This window comes from Loxodonta africana, chromosome 11 (assembly GCF_030014295.1).
Source record: "Loxodonta africana isolate mLoxAfr1 chromosome 11, mLoxAfr1.hap2, whole genome shotgun sequence".
Taxonomy (NCBI): domain Eukaryota; kingdom Metazoa; phylum Chordata; class Mammalia; order Proboscidea; family Elephantidae; genus Loxodonta; species Loxodonta africana.
This window is the reverse complement of record NC_087352.1, coordinates 82,226,352-82,245,766: the sequence shown is the minus strand read 5'-3', so window position 1 is coordinate 82,245,766 and position 19,415 is coordinate 82,226,352. Positions and strand designations below refer to the sequence as shown.

Below are 19,415 nucleotides of genomic sequence, written 5' to 3'. Positions count from 1 at the left end.
ATGTATTCTTTTTTTTCCTTCAGTTCTTAACCTCAGTTACTATTAACTGAGGTATTAGCAGCTCCATGGAAGAAAGGCCTGGTTGATCTGCTTCCATAAAGATTACAGCCAAGACAACCCTATAGAGCAGTTCTACTCTGTATCACTAGGGGTTGCCATGAGTCGGGGGCCAACTTGACGACAGCTAACAACAGGCACTGAAATCTCTGGAAAATGACTGAACTCTCAAGCCTGAGTTTACACATGTATAAAATGGAGATTAAAATACCTACACGCATAGGGTTGTTGTGACATATAAATGAGATATCAAACATTGATTGGCTAGTGTAATTATTGGTCATTATCATCTAGAAGAATTTTGAGTGCTTGGGTGAGAATTATCTGTATATTTAGTTGCTAACAGCTTTCACATTGTTACTAATAAACAATTTTCTCTATTTCAACCATTATTTTCTTTGTGGTGTTCATGCTTTTAAAACAACCCAGGGTCATTTTCTCATCCTTCCTTTGTTTTGCCAGTATATACACTTATCCACAGGTAGATGACACACTTACACCATAGTTTAACTTTCTTGGCTTCCAATTAAAAAGGTGAGTCCCAGCTCTTTGACATTCATGTCTTCATTGTATTTTCTAGGTGAAAAGTCATCTGACCTTTAATAAAGGTCAACTTTCATAAATCCTTCATTGTTAACCACTATTACTGCCACCAGTTTTTGATCCTTTCCAACTTGCTTTCAAACATTTTTTAAAAAAGACTTCCTAAATTGGATAGCTTTTTAAATGCCCAACTTCCAACTGTTGAAGGTAATCTTTAGAGAGAATTAAGGCGATGGGATCTTTACTAGCTGCATTAGTGCTGAAGTTGGAAAAGGAAAACAACTTTAAAACAAAATAATCTCCTTGAGTGCATGGCCATTTTGATAAGAATAGTGCAAGGTAATGCAATCCCACTTTAAATTTAGAAGTTCTAAAGTTCACGCTACACTGAAAAGGGAGCAGAAAATGACGTTGCCATGTTTACATTTGAGAAAAAAATCAGGGGCCCAAGTTTTGACCAAAGCAAACTGTTTAATGTTCTACTGGCAATTATGGAATGTGGACATCAAGGTAAAAGTGAAGATCTGGATATCTCTGCACTTTGATTCTTTTATTCCCCTGACTATGTGGCCATTACCTGTAGAAGCCACAGGTAGCCTTGACTTGTTTCTATTGTTTTTAGTTTAGGTTCCTTACCTGGGAAGGCAAAAGCAAAAGGCAACACCTGGCTCCTAAAAAAACCAATGACACAACAGGTTTGAACATTCCAGTGTGTAGAAAGAGTAGCCCATATCTGGCAAATTCAATCAGGCATTCCAACCCTACAGTGTGACTGCCATTGCTATTGTATCCAAATATACAGTATCTGGTTACTAAGATAATAATTTAATGAGCTCAGGAATTTATATCCAACCAGCCATTGATTGACTGCTTATGATATGCAAGGCCTAACAGTGAACACAGAAATTCACCAAACATGATTTCTTCCCCTTAGGATGAAGCTATCTGGTCTCAAAAATCACATTGGGATACAAATAATTAGAATAAAGAGTAGGATATGCAAAAGTTTACATAGTAGAGGCACAAACAAAATAATATCAGATCACAGAAGAGGGAGAGATTATTCTTAGCTATGTGATGAAAGAAAGTTTCATGAAAGATGTAGAATTTGAATTGGGTCTTGGAATATGAGTAAATTTTGTTCATGAAGAGTTGTTGTTAGGTTCCGTCGAGTCAGTTCCAACTCTATAGCCACCCTATATAAAACAGAATGAAACACTGCCCGGTCTTGCGTCATCCTCACAATTGTTGCTATATTTGAGCCCATTGTTGCAGCCACTGTGTCAGTCCATGTCTGAAGGTCTTCCTCTTTTTTGCTGGCCATCTCCTTTACCAAGCATAATGTCCTTGTACAGGGACTGATTCCTTCTGATAATATGTCCAAAGTATGTGAGACAAAGTCTCACCATCCTTGCTTCTAATGAGCATTCTGGCTGTCCTTTTTCCAAGACAGATTTGTTCATTCTTCTGGCAGTCCATAGTATGTTCAGTATTCTTCACCAACACCATAACTCAAAGGCATCAATTCTTCTTTGGTCTTCCTTATTCATTGTCCAGCTTACGTATGCATATGAGGTGACTGAAAACACCATGGCTTGGGTCAGGTGTACCTTAGTCTTCAAGGTGATATCTTTACTTTTTAACACTTTAAAGAGGTTTTTTGCAGCAGATTTGCCCAATGCAATATGTGGTTTGATTTATTGACTGCTGCTTCTATGGGCATTGACTGTGGATCCAAGTGCTAAGAAATCCTTGACAACTTCAATCTTTTCTCCATTTATCATGATGTTGCTTATTGGTTCAGTTGTGAGAATTTTTGTTTTCTTTGTGTTAAGGTGTGATCTATACTGAAGACTGTAGTCTTTGATCTTCATCAGGAAGTGCTTCAAGTTTTCTTCACTGTCAGCAAGCAAGGTTGTGTCATCTGCATATCACAGGTCATTAAGAAGTCTTCCTCCAATCCTGATGCTGCGTTCTTCCTCATATAGTGCAGCTTCTCGGATCATTTGCTCAGTATATAGACTGAATGAGTGCAGTGAAAGGATACAACCCTGATGCACACCTTTCCTGATTTTAAACCATTCAGTATTCCTTTGTTCTTTTCAATCAACTGCCTCTTTGTCTATGTACAGGTTCCGCATGGGCACAATTAAGTGTTCTGGAATTTCAATTCTTTACAACATTATCCATAATTTGTTATGATTCACACAGCCGAATGCCTTTGCATAGTCAATAAAACACAGGTAAACATCTTTCTGGTATTCTCTGCTTCCAGCCAAGATTCATCTGACATCAGCAATGATATCCCTGGTTCCACATCCTCTTCTGAATCTGGCTTGAATTTCTGGCAGTTCCCTGTTGATGTACTGCTGCAATCATTTTTGAATTATCTTCAGCATAATTTTACTTGCAGGTGATATTAATGATATTGTTTGATAATTTCCAGATTTCATTGGATCACCTTTTTTTTGGAATGGGCATGAATATGGATCTCTTCCAGGTGGTTGGCCAGGTAGCTGTCTTCCAAATTGAAGAATAGGGGGTTGGTATGTTAGTGGAACAGTTTGATGTAGGACACTGTGCATAAAGGAGCAAAATGGGAAATAAGTCTAGGAAGGCTAGGAGGACCCTCTCCAAAGGAGTAAGAGTTCACAAAAACCCAAAAACCAAACCCATTGCCATTGAGTAATTTTGACTCATGGAGACTCCATGCATTACAGAGTAGAGCTGCTCCATGGAATTTTCTTGAGTGTAATCTTTATGGAAGCAAATCTCCAGGCTTTCTTCTGTGGTGTTTCTAGGATAGCAGATGAGTGCGAACTGGTTGCACCACCCAGTTACCTAGGAGATCATAGGGCCTTGTATTTTGTACTGAAGGATTAGGATTGTGTCCTATAGACAAGTGGTGTTTTAACACTGGTTTTTCATTAGAGCCATCTATTAAGTTTTTAAAATTGCAGATGCGTAAGCAGGATCATCCCCAACATTTGTGAAGGCTACGAGTATGAATGGAGGCCCACATACTGTACGTCTAAATATTTACAAGTTCTAAAGCAAGCTGTGTATAAGGCCTGGCCCTTGTTCCCACCCAGGACCTGTAATCTGTCTCAGGGGATCTCTCTTATGACCAGGAAGCTAAAGGAGCCCCACTCTGCCTGAGGCCCACCCTGCCTTGGGGCCCTGAGCGGTAGGTAGCATGGGTCTTCAGGGGCAGGGCTAATGTTGGATTCAGGCCAGGGACTCAAGTTCCTGGCTGAGGAGGGTAGGTCCTACTCCCTCATGCCTCACTTTCCGACTCAGAATTGCCAGCCAGGTTTAAGTACCTCTTAAAACTTTGCCACTGAGCAGAGGGATGAGGGGAGTAGACTTACTTGGGATATGTGGTCTACCTAGACATCTTCCCATTTGGGGGATTCGGGATAGCTACCTTGAAACTGGAGCCCTGATGGCACAGTAGTTAAAGAGTTCTGCGGCTAACTGAAAGGGCGGCAGATAGAATCCACCTGCCACTGCTTAGAAACCCTATGGGGCAGTTCTACTCTGTCCTATAGAGTCTCTATGAGTTGGAACCCACTTGATGGCAATGGGTTTCTTGAAAGTAAAGATACCACCCTTTCTCTGGCTTTACAGGGCAGAGGCTGAGATTTTAACCCAGACTCAACGGAGCAGATGGACGATGGGGAGAAAGGTGGAGAGATGGAGGCAGGGAGGGCAGTAGGAAGCCATCAAGTAAGAAAGATCAGAGCCTGAACTAGAGCAAGGGGCCATGGGCACAGGAGGAGAAGATGGGCTGAGAAGGTCGTTAGGAGAACCAACAATGAGCTCGGTGATCACAGGAAGAAAGGGAGTCCAGCATGACATGAGGTTTCCTGCTGTAATGGCAGCCAACATGCTGCCCCTCACTGAACATGAGCGATTAGTGAGGGCCAGCCTTTCTGGTAGCCAGTGCTGGAAATGCGAATGTTCACCACGTGCATACCCTCTCCACAAGAAATAAAGCTCAACATTCAGTGTCCCTTTTTGTCACCTCATTGCATAAACACAAGGTATTCTTTGACTACAGGCTTCAATTATCTACTATATAAAAAGACGTACACAGAAGGCATGAATACACTACAAGTTTTAATTGTCTATCTACTATAGGGTCGCTCGAGTCAGAATCAACTTGATGGCAAAGGGTTTGGTTTTACTGTATAAAAAGGCAGTTTCTAAAAATTAAGTTAAAATCTTATTATATCCAATTTTCCCATTCTCTTGTGGACCATATTTTAATTTGGTTTTGGAGGTATTTTTGGTAGAATTTTAAAGCATTTAATCTACTATCATAAAAATTATTCAGAGAACTGATAGGAGATTTCATCTCTATGAGGAACATTCTTCAGGAAAGGAAAATTGTTGTAGTGCTGAACTGCCAAAGCAGCAGTGGAAAAAAATGGGTCATGCATTCATCCCATTCTGGGACACGCGCTGCCAAGCAGTTCACTGCTCATTTTTGTCCTCATCTCGTAAACAAGCCGCATTAACAAGTTACTTTTAAAAAAGCATACTAATTTCCCCAGTGAATTACACAGGAAAGAATTCAGCGTTCCCTCCAGAGGACTCAGATAGTTGTTTGTTCTCAGAGCTCAGGTGCGGTAAAATAGCTGTGGGCTAAAAACGCAGGTTGGATATTGGCTAGCAGGCGAGAGACAGCTTCTCCTCCGCTCCAACCCTGATTTCTCACGTTGGTGCTCAACTCAGAGCTTGCTTAATGGAAAAAAAGTCCCGATTTTCAATTTCAATTTAATTATACAATCTATAGTGCCTGGTGGGAAGGATTTATGGCAAGATTAATGGCAGACTGTGCTCCCTTTCACATGCCTTTCTGATATAGAATACTGGATTGCTTATCCAAAGTGAGTTTTCAAAAATGTTTCTCAAGAGCCGAATTCTTTTGGTGGCAGAGGGTTTTAAAGAACATGACTTCATTTCTTGACTTCTGGCCAGAATTTAGATACTTTAGAGGTGTAAGATGCCTCTTTGAATTGTGTTCTCAGTGCATTCTTAACTTGAGAGTGGGTGCAGCTCCTGTTTTAAGAGCGTGAATAGCAATTTCATTATAGAATTAAAAATCTCAGCTGTCAGACAGTGAACCACACAATTATTTCTTCTGAGAATGACTGTCAAACTAATGTACTTAAGACCCTCCCATCTTATATTAAAGTCCAAAGACTTTCACTCCCACTGGGGCTGGAAACCATTATGATTTTATCTGGCACCAAATCAGTGCTTAATACTATGAGTAAATATTTGGTGCTCTGTTTTGGTGTCTACATATTCTACTAGTTTAAACAAACGGAAAAAGGAAAATACAGGAAATGAAAACCTGCCCATAAGCAATGGTCTTAATATATTTTTGATCAAGTGCTTTAACTTATAAAGTTGATATAGAAAATAGGTCCATTTACAAAGAAAATTATCCTTATATAACTTAAATAAATAAAAAGGGCAGCAATAGTAAAGCAAAACTTTACTGATTATTGCACAACCATACCAAATCACTGGAGTGCATGCAAATAAAATGATAAAGAAACTAAGTTCAAGAGGCAAATAAACTATTGGAAGTGGCCAACTGATTTTGCTGTTGTACCATAATGGCGTTTTCAAGTGTTAAATGCCTGCTACTACAAGTGAACATTTATAGTGACATTCAAAAGCAAAATGGCATCTGATAAGCATTAAATGTTGCCTACTGGATTTCTATCATGGTATATTATCCAAGTCAATTGACTATTTAAAAATCTTGATGAGTTACAGGGCATCTGGCACAGATTAGGTAAAGCTGGAGCTTAATTTGGGCAGAATGACAATGGGGACAAAATTGGAACCTATTTTTGGAGCGCATTAGAAGACTTTGAAAAATGTACTCTTAACTGGTACAAACGGACATTTACCACTCTTCTCCTTGGCAAGGGTGAGTTATACTTTATGCCAAAGGAGAAACAAAACAAAACACAGAGATGTGTGTCTGTGAGTGAAAGCCGAGCATATTTTGCCACAGGCCAATGTCTGCATTCCCTGAGTCTGGTGACACAGGCAGCGTTCAGAGGAACCACAACAGGTTGGGCCTATTGAACGTGGTGTCACCCATGCTTTTGGTGAAACCTTTCATTGGTTTGTATGGACGACTGCTTGTTTCAAGCATCTTAACCAGTTAAATAGAATAACTCCATCTCCCTAAAATATAAAAAGTAAATAAGTACAAAGGCTGGATAAAAAAAACAGAGAAGCAGACAGGAAGGAGTTAGCTAACTGTGAGTAGAAATGAAAGGCCATAATGGAATTTTCCACTGTTAGGGGTTCAGGTCTTACTGTCTGGGAGGGAGCGACTTTCTGCTGGATGAATTAACACGTGGGAAAATCACAGAGGAGCGTCATCTTAGTTAAGGGAAAACTTGATAAAAGTATCTATTTGCAGGCATGACGTATCAATGCAGAGGTCATGATATGATCAGAGGGACGCTTACAAGTCAGAACGGGCAGCTTCCACTTCTCTGCTGTTTCCCATACTTTGGCAGGATGGGTGGAGGGAAGAAACGGGGGTGGGGAGAGAGACCAAGAAGTGCATGATCATCCACATATGACCCATCTATTTTTTCTTGGAACCAATAACATGTATATTGTTCACTTCCAATAACTAGTGTTGCCCTTTGTCTTATTAACGGTTACAGGTGCTTAATTATTAACATTTTGAAGCAAAATTCCATATGACAGTTTATAAAAAATGAGGAAGTACCTGGCTGATGATATGTTCCTGGATTTTTTCTCTAGTCACTGAAAGAGAAAGAAAAAGAGAAATTTAACATTAAAGTATGAAAATGAATAAAATGCAGTACTGGCCCTGCCCTGTTCTCAAACTCCAATAGTTGTCAGGGACTCTCTGAGAAAGGATGTGTATCACAACATAACCCACTACCATCTAGTGGATTCGGACTCATAGTGACTCCATAGGGTTTCCATGGCTGTAAATCTCTATAAAAGTAAACTGCCACATCTTTCTTCCATGGAGCCTCGTATCACAATATAAACACTTACAATCACTCTAGGAATTGGAATTAAAAAAAAAAGAAAACTAAATAAACCACATTAGATGAAGATAACAGCAAATGGCATGGAAATCCAGGAAGGGTGATATCAGAAGAGTGTATTAAACTTGGCAGAGAAATAGTGAAGAGATGAAAAGGACCGAAGAGAAATTGGAACAAGAGCCAGTCACAGGTTTCCAAACAACGACAACCTGTTCAAGTATGACACCAACACTGAGCTCAGGGAACCTTGAGGAGGAGACAAGGAGAGCTGGAGGTGGCAGATGACAGAAGGGCTACTTTTAAAAAAAGTAGCTACTATTATACTTTGTTATGATGGTACCGCTACAGACTAAAGTGCAAACCTACAGTTTCATAAACGGTATCTTGGTCAGGAAAGGATAAAGTCAGGGTAATGCAGGAAAAGCAGGAGAGGGTCATAAAGGATAAAGACTCTAAAATAATAAACCTCAGTCATTGCGAAATTATCCAGAAAGTGACCAACATCCTATGTCTTAAGTAGAAGGAAAAAAAATGCTTCGTGATAATAAATAAATAACCAACGAGCCACTAGGGAAGACAGTAAAGAAGAAATGTTGTGGCACCAGAGTTGTTATGTGGTTGTGGACTCCTCAGACTAATGCCAATACCAGTGCCAATACCAGTTGCCATTGAGTTGACTCCAACTCATAGTGACCCTATGTGTGCCAGAGTAGAACTGCACTCCACAGGGTTTTCAATGGCTGATTTTTGGAAGTAGATTGCCAGCCCTTTATTAAAGGGCTTTATTAAACATATCCTTTTTTTTTTTTAAATTAAACTTTTTATTTTGAAGTATTTGTACGTTCATATAGAGTTGTAAGAATAATACAGACAGGTCCCATGTACCCTTTATCAAATTTCCTTCAATGGTAACATCTTGCATAATTATATAGTACAGTATCACAACCACTGATGGCTCTGGGTTTTTGGGTATCACAGCCACAATACTGACATGATACAGTCAAAATACAGAACGTTCCATCACCACAAAGATCCCTTATGTTGTCCTTTTATAGCCGCACCTTCCCTCCCAACCCTACCTCCTCCTAACCCCTGGTAATCACTAATCTGTTTTCTATTTTTGTCATTTTGTCATTTCAAGAATGTTATAAAAATGGAATCAGACATTATGTGACCTTTTGGGATTAACTTTATTCACTCAGAATAATTCTCTGGAAATCCATCCAGGTTGTTCTGGGCATCAGTAGTCAATTCTTTGTATATCTGAGTAGTAGGCTATGGTATGGATATATCAGAGCTTGTTTATGTTTAGCCATTCAACTATCAAAGGACATCTGGCTTGTTTCCATGTTTTGTCTATTTGAATAAAGCTCCTCTAAACATTAATATACAAGTCTTTGTGTGAACACCAGTCTTTTTCTCTGGGATAAATGGCCAGGAGTGTTAATTGCTGGGTTGTATAGCAGATTCATGTTTATTTAAGAAACTGCCAAACTGTTTCCAAAAAAGACATTTAATAAATAAGTGATAGTTACCAGTCAATGAATCAACTAATAACAAGTATATTTTGAAATTTTACTAAGTGTTCAGTACTGGGCTAGGTCTGTAAGGAATACAGTATAAGTATAAGAAGCATACAAAAAAATGGTAGGGTAAGAGTGGGCAATTCAATCATGCCACTGTCAAAACATGCCAGGGGCAATCTTGGAGTTTCCAGATAATAAGAACCAATTTATTAATTTCAATGTCACTGACCAAGCAGATACCCAATCATATATATTTTAATATTCAGATTCCCTTTTCCAGACTATATGTAGAGTATTTAAAGAAGAGGTAACATGGTTTGTGGGAAAAGGTTGGTTTTTTAAATTAGACCGATCATCTATATCTCAATTTTGGCTCTTCAAGGAAGTGATAACTGAGTAAAATCTGAAGAATGAGAAGAAGTTAACTTGGCCAAGAGGAGTGAGAAGAGCATTCAGGCAGAAGGAAAGCCCTGTGCAAAGGCCTTGTGGCAGGAGGGGACACAGTGAGTCCAAGGCACTGAATGGAAGCCAAGGTGGCTGCAGTGGAGAAGTAAGGAGGACACAAGGTGTGAGATGAGGCTGGAAAGGCAGGCAGGAAATAAACGGTAAGTAAGCCTCCATTTTTAGGAGATTTGTGATCATAAGAGTAGTGGGAAATCAGCCTTTAATCGGATTTAGGCAGGGATGCAGGTAGGGAGCCCTGGTGGCACAGTTGTTAAGACCTCAGGCAGCTAACCAAAAGGGTGGCAATTTGAATCCACTAGCTGCTCCTTGGAAACCCTATGGGGCAGTTGTACTATAGGGTTTCTATGAGTTGGAATTGACCAAATGGCAATGAGTTTTGATTTTTTTTTGCAGGTAAGGAAGTTGGAATGGCATGGCCAGGTTTGGACTTTGAAAGGACCACTTAGCTCTGATTGCTGAGTGGGGGATGAACAGACTGGGGGTGGAGTGGCAGAGGAGATAGCAGCATTACAAAAGCTTTGTTTTATTTTGTTTGAGATCTGAAGGAATTCAAGAGGAAAATAAGAACCAGTCTCATCAAACAGTCATAACCTAATGATGCTGCAGAATACTGGAATCTAGAACATGGGGCAAATGAAACTCTGGCATCTAATTATAGCTCTGCCACTTCCTAGATTTTAGGTCAGCTACTTAATGCTCTGGCCTGTTCGTCCATCTGTAATAAAGAGTTAATAATAGTTACCTCACTGCAGGTTTGTGAGGATTAAGTTGAAATGAATATGAATTTTTCATACAAAAAATAAGAGAGGGGCACTCCAGGTAGTTGGGACAGGACGAGTAAAGTCTAGGGGCAGGCAAGAATAGACAGTGTTTGGGTGAACCATGAGAAGTTCTGAGTGGCCCAAGTATAGGTTGTAGGAGGAGGGAAAGCTTGACCAACCTGGGAAGGTTGTTGACTTGAGGCAAGATTGAGAAGGGCTTTTCAGGCAATGGAAGCCAGCAAAGGTTTTTCTGAAGGGGGATGAGGTGACCAAAACTGTCCTTTAGAAAGAGGACTCTGGTGGTAGTGTGGAACATGGGCTGAAAGCGGAGGGGCCAGAGAGAGTGGTGAGCCTGTGCAGCTCCAGGCAGGAGCAATGAGGCAGTGAGAGTAGGAATGGAGGCAATGCCGGAGCGGGCAGCATTTCCCAGGTAGGTTCTGGAGACTGACTGGATGTGGGAGCACAAGTGCAGGGAGCAAAAACAATCTTGAGGTTTTTAGCTAGGGAATCTTGTAGATAATGATAATACTAAAGCTGCAATGGGACAGAGAATAGATTTTAAGGGGGATGTTAGTAAGTGTGGCTTGTGCCCATAATTACAGTGAGGGTATGTAGAGCTTATGAAAGCTGACATGGCAAGTCTGACATTCAGGTAACTTCAAATTCAAATGTTCCGATTTGGCTTTTCCTTAAAGGGCAGGGGAGGGAATTTGTGCTATGTACCAGGCCCTGTGCTAAGTATTCCAAATACGCTGTATCCTTGGAACAACCTTGGGAAGTAAATATTATTATTCCTACTTTTATAGATTAGGAAACTAGTGCTTAAGGAAGTTAAAGAAATTGTCCAAGTTCATCTGAATGCCCAAAGTTCTAAGGTTAAATGTTGCTTCTTTTGACTCCTTTTGATGTATAGCAACAGATGATTTTCAGGATAAAACCAGTCTTATCTGTCTGATATTTGGGTCTTGTCTCCCTAGCTTTTGGTTAGATGACAACCAGAAGGAGGAAAATAAAAACACTTGACAGGCTGTTGGAGTAGCAGGTTAGGTGGAATAATAAAAAAAATGGAGTAGAATAAATGGCAGAGAGAAGTTGTGGACAATATTGTTTCAGCTGATGGTAAAGATAGTGCTGTAACACTGTTATCTACTCATGGACTTCAGTAATGAAAATCACGGGAACACCCCACCCCACCTCTACCAACATTTGAGGAGACCTATTTTTCTAAGATTTATATTCTAGGGTTAACTGCCTCAGATTCTCCAAACTCTCTTGTGGTTGAGACTCACTAATCCCTCCCATTGTAAGTAGTTTGATTAATCACCTCAAATTGAATAAAACTCCAGGGGAAGTTCTTTCACTGCCTAAACAATTTAAAGCAGTGCGTCTTAACCTCTTTTCGGTAAAAGGCCCCTTTGAGAATCGAAGAGCAACTGTGAATCTGTTCCTCAGGAAAATGCCAACACACAGCAAAATGCGACAACTGCAGAAAGTTAACAGACCTTCTGAAGCCATGCACACACTTGCAAGAATCTGAAGTTTAAAGTGTATTTTGGATGGTAGATTCTAACATGTGGAATATTTTCTCAGATTCTACTTCCTCAGGACAACTTTCTACTCCCTCAAAACTGTAGACTCATTAGTTGTCCAGCTGTTTCTCCTAACTTAGTAAACTGAAGGTATTAGCTTAATATTTCATAGTATATTCATTCTAAAACTATAATGGCTTCACTGTGTCAGGCAGGTACTTTCTAAATGCCAGGTATGCAAAGATGAATATAATCACGCATCTGCCCTCAAGGTAAGTAAAGAGTCAAACTGTCACACATCATGTGAAGTGTTTCAATAGAGGTTTGAATGACATGCTGTGGCAGCAAAGAGGAGGAACTATCTATGTGACTAGTCTTGGGGAACAAATAGATTTCTAGGGGGTATGCTGCCATTAACCACTATTACACTCCTTTTTAATTCATGCAGAAATATGTCAAGGTCCACAATTTCAACTGATTATTCGATTTCTACTTACTGGAGTTCAAGAATATACTTTAGATATAGGCATGTTTGAGGAAATGGTTAGAGATTTGGTGGATACAAGAACCCGTCTTTGGCACGTGGGAATCAGATCCATGAGGTGAAACTTGAATCAGACCTTCAAAAATATATAAAATTTGGAGAGCAGGCTTGGGGTGTTCAAACCCTGCACGTTCCAAAGGAAGGACTAGCTCTTGAGCAGCTCTTCGGAGATAAGCTATAAAAACCAAAACCCTTTGGCTTTGAATCGATTCCGACTCATAGTGACCCTATAGGACAGAGTAGAACTGCCCCATAGGGTTTCCAACTTTGTTACCACTTTCTCTCAAGCGTTTCTTCAACATGCTTCTCTCATTTTCCTCTTCACCTTCTGCCCCATTTCTAACTAACAAAATGAGTATAAGAAATAAAGGGTTTGTTGGTTCAATTTCCTCCTTTCCTGTGATGTTATCTACTTTTGAGCTATAATCTGCATTTAACACTATCTTTTGTGAACTCTTGTAGTTCTTATGGTAGGGATGCTCAGGTTATTTTGAAGGTGCCACATGTGAAGACTTGAAATGGGGAAAGGAGAAAGAGATGAGATTGTGAATCTTCTTGTCTTCTTCCTCCCTGGGTGCAAATATGCCTATTAGTTTTCTGCATATGTAGAGTAATATTAATATTATATAGCTACGGAATTCTGGTGTACCACATGCCCCTCTTCCCCATAAAAGAGCGTTTTAGGAAGGAATCTGATAATTTGGAGAAGAGGACCAACACGGTCATCTGAAACAGGGCAGATTAGGTAATTCAGTGAACACTGGCCCTATCTCTACTTTTCAAAGGAGTGCAGAGCAGCAGCCATTTCTTATAAAGTGGCACTGTGACCAGAAAATGGCTCAAGGGGCCAAAGATGGGAGGTCAGAGAAGTCTGTGCACAGTAAGGACAGTTTCCATTATCTACAATCCATGTTGTTCTGTCCACAGCCAATACTTTGTTGCAGCCCACCAACATCTCTCTCCTGGATTATCACATTAACTCCCGGTGGTCTTCCTGTTTTCTCTTTTGCTTTCTCCAAACCCCTTACTACAGCTGACATACCTTGTACCAGCTGCTCATTGCACACTTCCCCAACCTCATGTCTGCTCCCTCTCTCTCCCTAGCCTTCAATCAATTTGGTCTTATGTTCACTTCTGGTCCATTTTGACCTCTGGTCTTTTGCACACACTGTTATCTCCCGACAGAGCTGGCTCTTTCATATTTTTCAGGTCTCAGTTTAATGTTAAGATCTCAAAACTTCTTCCCTAGTCACTCCATCTCCTCTTGTGATTCTTTTTTAAATACTACATATTTTTTGTTGTTGTTGAGAATATACACACAGCAGAACATTTATTTATTTGTATGTTTGCTTGCTTCTTTCCTTGTCTTCTATTTTGTAATGTAAGGTCCATGAAGTCAGGGAATATGTCCATCTGGCTTAGTGTTGTATCTTCAGGGCCCCGTCCAGTGTTGGCACACTTGACGTGTTCAATACATATTTATTGAACAGAATGGCAGCACTTTTAGTAGGTTTAAGGGCAGCTGCTTTTGGATCTCATTCTCTCATGAAAGGAAAGGTTCATGGATTATGAAATCTTTAAAAGGACCCCTTTAGGCCTCTTTAGGCCTGCAATTAAAAAAAAAAAATTGCAATTAACTATTGATAAATTCTGGGTCATACCAAATACTTGGTTTTGTGACAGCAGCCCATTTTGTATGGGCTCCCAGTTGTTGTCCTTCCAAGAGTTTTTAAATCATCTTAACAGTGATTATGTCAAAGGTTCTTTTATTTCTGCTTTATATAAGACAGTCAGTGTTTAAAATGGTGGGAATTGAAGTGATGGACTAGGAGTTATTTTCAGATAACTCAAAAGATCATGATGTACGCTTTTCCTGAAGATCAGCAATATTATAATTGTCCTTTCTGTTTAAATTTATCCAAATTTCCACCATCTTGTTTCACTAAGCTGTTGTTAGTTGCTGTTCAGTTGGCTCCAATTCATGGTGACCCTGTGTACAACAGAATAACACTGCCCAGTCCTGGGCCATCATGATGATCACTGGTATGCTCAAGTCCATTGTTGTGACCACTGTGTATTTTGAGTGCCTTCCAACACAGTGGGCTCATCTTCCAGCACTATATTGGAAAATATTCTGTTGTGATCCATAGCGTCTTCATTGGCTAATTTTTGGAAGCATATTACAGTATCACCTGGCCTTTCTTCCTGGTCTGTCTTAGTCTGGAAGCTTGGCTGAAACCTGCTCACCACGAGTGACTGCTGGTGTTTGAAAGACTGGAGGCAGACCTTCTAGTATCATAGCAACATCCAAGCCACCACAGTATGACAAATACAGTATGACAAGATGGGTGGTGAAGGGTTCTTAGCACGGCTACAGTGAATAGATGTAGTGACTTCTTTTTTTTTTTTTATTAACTTTTATTGAGCTTCAAGTGAACGTTTACAAATCAAGTCAGACTGTCACATATAAGTTTATATACACCTTACTCCGTACTCCCACGTGCTCTCCCCCTAATGAGTCAGCCCTTCCAGTCTCTCCTTTTGTGACAACTTTGCCAGCTTCCAACTCTCTCTATCCTCCCATCCCCCCTCCAGACAGGAGATGCCAACACAGTCTCAAGTGTCCACCTGATATAATTAGCTCACTCTTCATCAGCAACTCTCTCCTACCCACTGTCCAGTCCCTTTCATGTCTGATGAGTTGTCTTCGGGAATGGTTCCTGTCCTGGGCCAACAGAAGGTTTGTGGACCATGACCGCTGGGATTCCTCTAGTCTCAGTCAGACCATTAAGTATGGTCTTTTTGTGAGAATTTGGGGTCTGCATCCCACTGATCTCCTGCTCCCGCAGGGGTTCTCTGGTGTGTTCCCTGTCAGGGCAGTCATCGGTTGTGGCTGGGCACCAACTAGTTCTTCTGGTCTCAGGATGATGTAGGTCTCTGGTTCATGTGGCCCTTTCTGTCTCTAGGGCTCTTAGTTATCATGTGGCCTTGGTGTTCTTCATTCTTCTTTGATCCAGGTGGGTTGAGACCAATTGATGCATCTTAGATGGCCGCTTGCTAGCATTTAAGACCCCAGACGCCACATTTCAAAGTGGGATGCAGAATGTTTTCATAATAGAATTATTTTGCCAATTGACTTAGAAGTCCCCTTAAACCATGGTCCCCAAACCCCCGCCCTTGCTCTGCTGACCTTTGAAGCATTCAGTTTATCCCAGAAACTTCTTTGCTTTTGGTCCAGTCCAATTGAGCTGACCTTCCATGTATTGAGTATTGTCCTTCCCTTCACCTAAAGCAGTTCTTATCTACTAATTAATCAGTAAAAAACCCTCTCCCACCCTCCCTCCCTCCCCCCTCGTAACCACAAAAGTATGTGTTCTTCTCAGTTTATACTATTTCTCAAGATCTTATAATAGTGGTCTTATACAATATTTGTCCTTTTGCCTCTGACTAATTTCGCTCAGCATAATGCCTTCCAGGGTCCTCCATGTTATGAAATGTTTCAGAGATTCGTCACTGTTCTTTATCGATGCGTAGTATTCCATTGTGTGAATATACCACAATTTATTTAAGCATTCATCCGTTGATGGACACCTTGGTTGCTTCCAGCTTTTTGCTATTGTAAATAGAGCTGCAATAAACATGGGTATGCATACATCTGTTTATGTGAAGGCTCTTATTTCTCTAGGGTATATTCCAAGGAGTGGGATTTCTGGGTTGTATGGTAGTTCTATTTCTAACTGTTTAAGATAACGCCAGATAGATTTCCAAAGTGGTTGTACCATTTTACATTCCCACCAGCAGTGTATAAGAGTTCCAATCTCTCCGCAGCCTCTCCAACATTTATTATTTTGTGTTTTTTGGATTAATGCCAGCCCTTGTTGGAGTGAGATGGAATCTCATCGTAGTTTTAATTTGCATTTCTCTAATGGCTAATGATTGAGAGCATTTTCTCATGTATCTGTTAGCTGCTTGAATATCTTCTTTAGTGAAATGTGTGTTCATATCCTTTGCCCACTTCTTGATTGGGTTGTTTGTCTTTTTGTGGTTGAGTTTTGACAGAAACATATAGATTTTAGAGATCAGGTGCTGGTCAGAGACGTCATAGCTGAAAATTCTTTCCCAGTCTGTAGGTGGTCTTTTTACTCTTTTGGTGAAGTCTTTAGATGAGCATAGGTGTTTGATTTTTTAGGAGCTCCCAGTTATTGGGTTTCTCTTTGTCATTTTTGGTAATGTTTTGTATTCTGTTTATGCCTTGTATTAGGGCTCCTAAGGTTGTCCCTATTTTTTCTTCCATGATCTTTATCGTTTTAGTCTTTATGTTTAGGTCTTTGATCCACTTGGAGTTAGTTTTTGTGCATGGTGTGAGGTATGGGTGCTGTTTCATTTTTTAGTGACTTCTTTTTAATGGCACCAAGCAGTATGTGTAATCAGGAGGCCTTGGTGGTGGCAGGCTGGGCAGCATCAGCGCAGTTTAACCTGAGAGCCCAACTTACACGGAGGAATCCAAGACACAAACTGGGGCTGTCTTGGGATGAAAAGACGGCCTGGATACAAGCTTCCTTGGCAAAAGATCAGAGTGAGTCCAGGATTTGTGGTATCTGCCTGAACAGGGAAGAGGCAGGTGACTGATGGCGATGTAAGTGTCAGGGAACATATCTAGGCTTTGGAGGGAGCTAGGCACTGCATCATATGTGATTCAGACAACAGGGTAGGAGCCCAGTTGCTGGGGGGAAGTGAAGGATAAGGCAAGAGCTGATTCAGAAGGTTACACTGCAGTCTCCCAGTTACAGAGGTCAGGTGAACTCAGGACCCAGAATGACCCTTTCTGCAAGTTATAACTATTTAAATATGACTCAAGGGCAACGAGTTTTCAAGAGATGATGATTGCTGCTAATGATCACTTTTTCCTCTTGCGTTGGATGGTCTTGTCCTGGTGGAGATGTAGACGTTCCCTGGCTGATTCAAGAAGAAAGGAGGGAATCCCACTGAAGGAGTACCTAAGTCATCCCCAAATTTATTCAAGTCATATTTGAGAAAGAGGAATGGATGCGGGGGCTGCATTTTAACTGTATAAGCCTTTGCTAATAAAACATGAAGGAGTCTGTGGTTTGGCATCTTTTAATTATTTTTCCTAGCGTCTTGAATATACAATGTTTGAAATCTCTGGTTGGATCAACACTATTTCGCTCAGAGGTTTGTGGACTTTGCATACTGATTCTTTCCTGTTTCCAAGTACATTTGCTTTTAGGCTATTTTTATTCACTTTAAAGGAATTTTAATAACTTTCTGTTGACAGCACGGACAGCTGGTCTTGAGAATTAAAGAAAATGCACTTGCTGACTGAGGAAGGAAGTGACATCAATGAGCTTCTAAAGTCAGCCCAGAGGGGGAAACTGGCTTGTGAGAGAGTAGCCTTTCATTGCGCTGTATTTATGGAGCGACGCCTTCAGATGCAAATTGCCATATCAATCAAACCTAGGGTGCCTACCTCAAACCCACGTAGTGCAAACAATGCCCTGAAACACTGAGAAGAAAAAGGATGAGGGTGCAGGAAGCCAGTGGCTAAGTGAATTACGGGTGCTCAGTATCCCCTCTACCACCCACGACTCATTCTCTGTCAAGTCTCAGTTCCTTTGTCTAGAAAATGAGTTTGATGTAAACTGTTGGTTGAAGTCATTATGTTTCTGTGACAGATGGCTAATAAGACCGTGTACTAGTATATATAGTTGAGACATGTTATCTCGCCACTTTTGCCCCCAAAAGAGCTATAAATTGTTTTTCATCCCCCCACTGAGAGCTGTCTATTAACAGATCTTCAGATGTCACAGAAAGTGACCACCTTTATCCCTGAGTATTTTTTTTAAAGTCTGTATTCACTATTTGTAACTCTACTGCAAAAACAGGTACTGAAGCTGGGCTTTAGACAGTAATGACAATGGTAGTAACAAAGATCATTGTCGTAGCAATTAATGATGTTTAATTCTCACCACTGTCAGAGAATTTTCCTCTGGAGCTGCAGTCATTCATTTTTCAGAGATAACTGTGATGCGAATGGTTTGCGTGTTCATGTGTGCGTGTGTCACGTGAACACATGGGTATGTGTGTGTATACATGCACACCTGTGGGAGAGAGAGGTAGAAAAGTACCTAGGTGTATTTTATGGTCATGAGGTGAAAAATGAAATTGCTGATAATTTATTTCTCACCTCATTCCAAAAAGATTTTGAGGTGGAGACACGAATGGCTCAAAGAAAATTATATAATTTGAGTTTGGGTTAACAATCTAGAGTCAAAGGGAATTAATTTAGCCCAAGACAGATGCATTAATGTTTGCTCTTTTCTTTTGTCTATAAACATATTTTGGGTATTCGATCTTCAAAACTCTATGAACTTAAATACGTAACTTGAACCACTCAGAAAATATTGGCTAGGTGAAGGAAGGAACGAATGATATCTCACAGCCAAAGGATTTTCAGGTTGCCCTCAAGTCCAGGGATACTCTGACTCTAGCAAAACTAATCCATTTGATTCTGCAGCAATACTTTAAACCAAAAAGCAAACCCATTGCCATCAAGTTGATTCCGACTCAAAGCAACCCTACAGGACAGAGTAGAACTGCCCCATAGGGTTTCCAAGACTACAATCTTTACAGAAGCAGACTGCTGCATCTTTCTCCTGTGGAGCAGCTGGTGGGTTCAAACCACTGACCTTTCAGTTAGCAGCTGAGCACTTAACCACTGTGCCACCAGTGCTCCTCAATAATACTTTAACAAGTGTTTATTCTGGACAAAATAAATATGCTAGGTGTTCTGGAGGAACCGAGGAAAAGTGGAGGAAACAAGATGAGCACAAGAAGGTAACCATGGAGCTGTAAGGAATTTACTAGTAATTTGTGTATTTAGGCAGATACAAAAGGTAGTGCCA

The 19,415-nt window shown here is 40.5% G+C and overlaps 1 protein-coding gene across 1 annotated transcript in view; it reads right to left on the bottom strand.

Annotated features, from left to right (window-relative positions):
• The window catches only part of CHST9 (carbohydrate sulfotransferase 9), a 255,525-nt gene that overhangs the window by 19,044 nt on the left and 217,066 nt on the right, over window positions 1-19,415 (bottom strand). Inside the window, exon 4 of the mRNA XM_003406345.4 lies at window positions 7,376-7,413. Within this exon, the coding sequence (XP_003406393.2) occupies window positions 7,376-7,413 (38 nt within the window). The remainder of the gene's footprint in view (window positions 1-7,375; window positions 7,414-19,415) is intronic.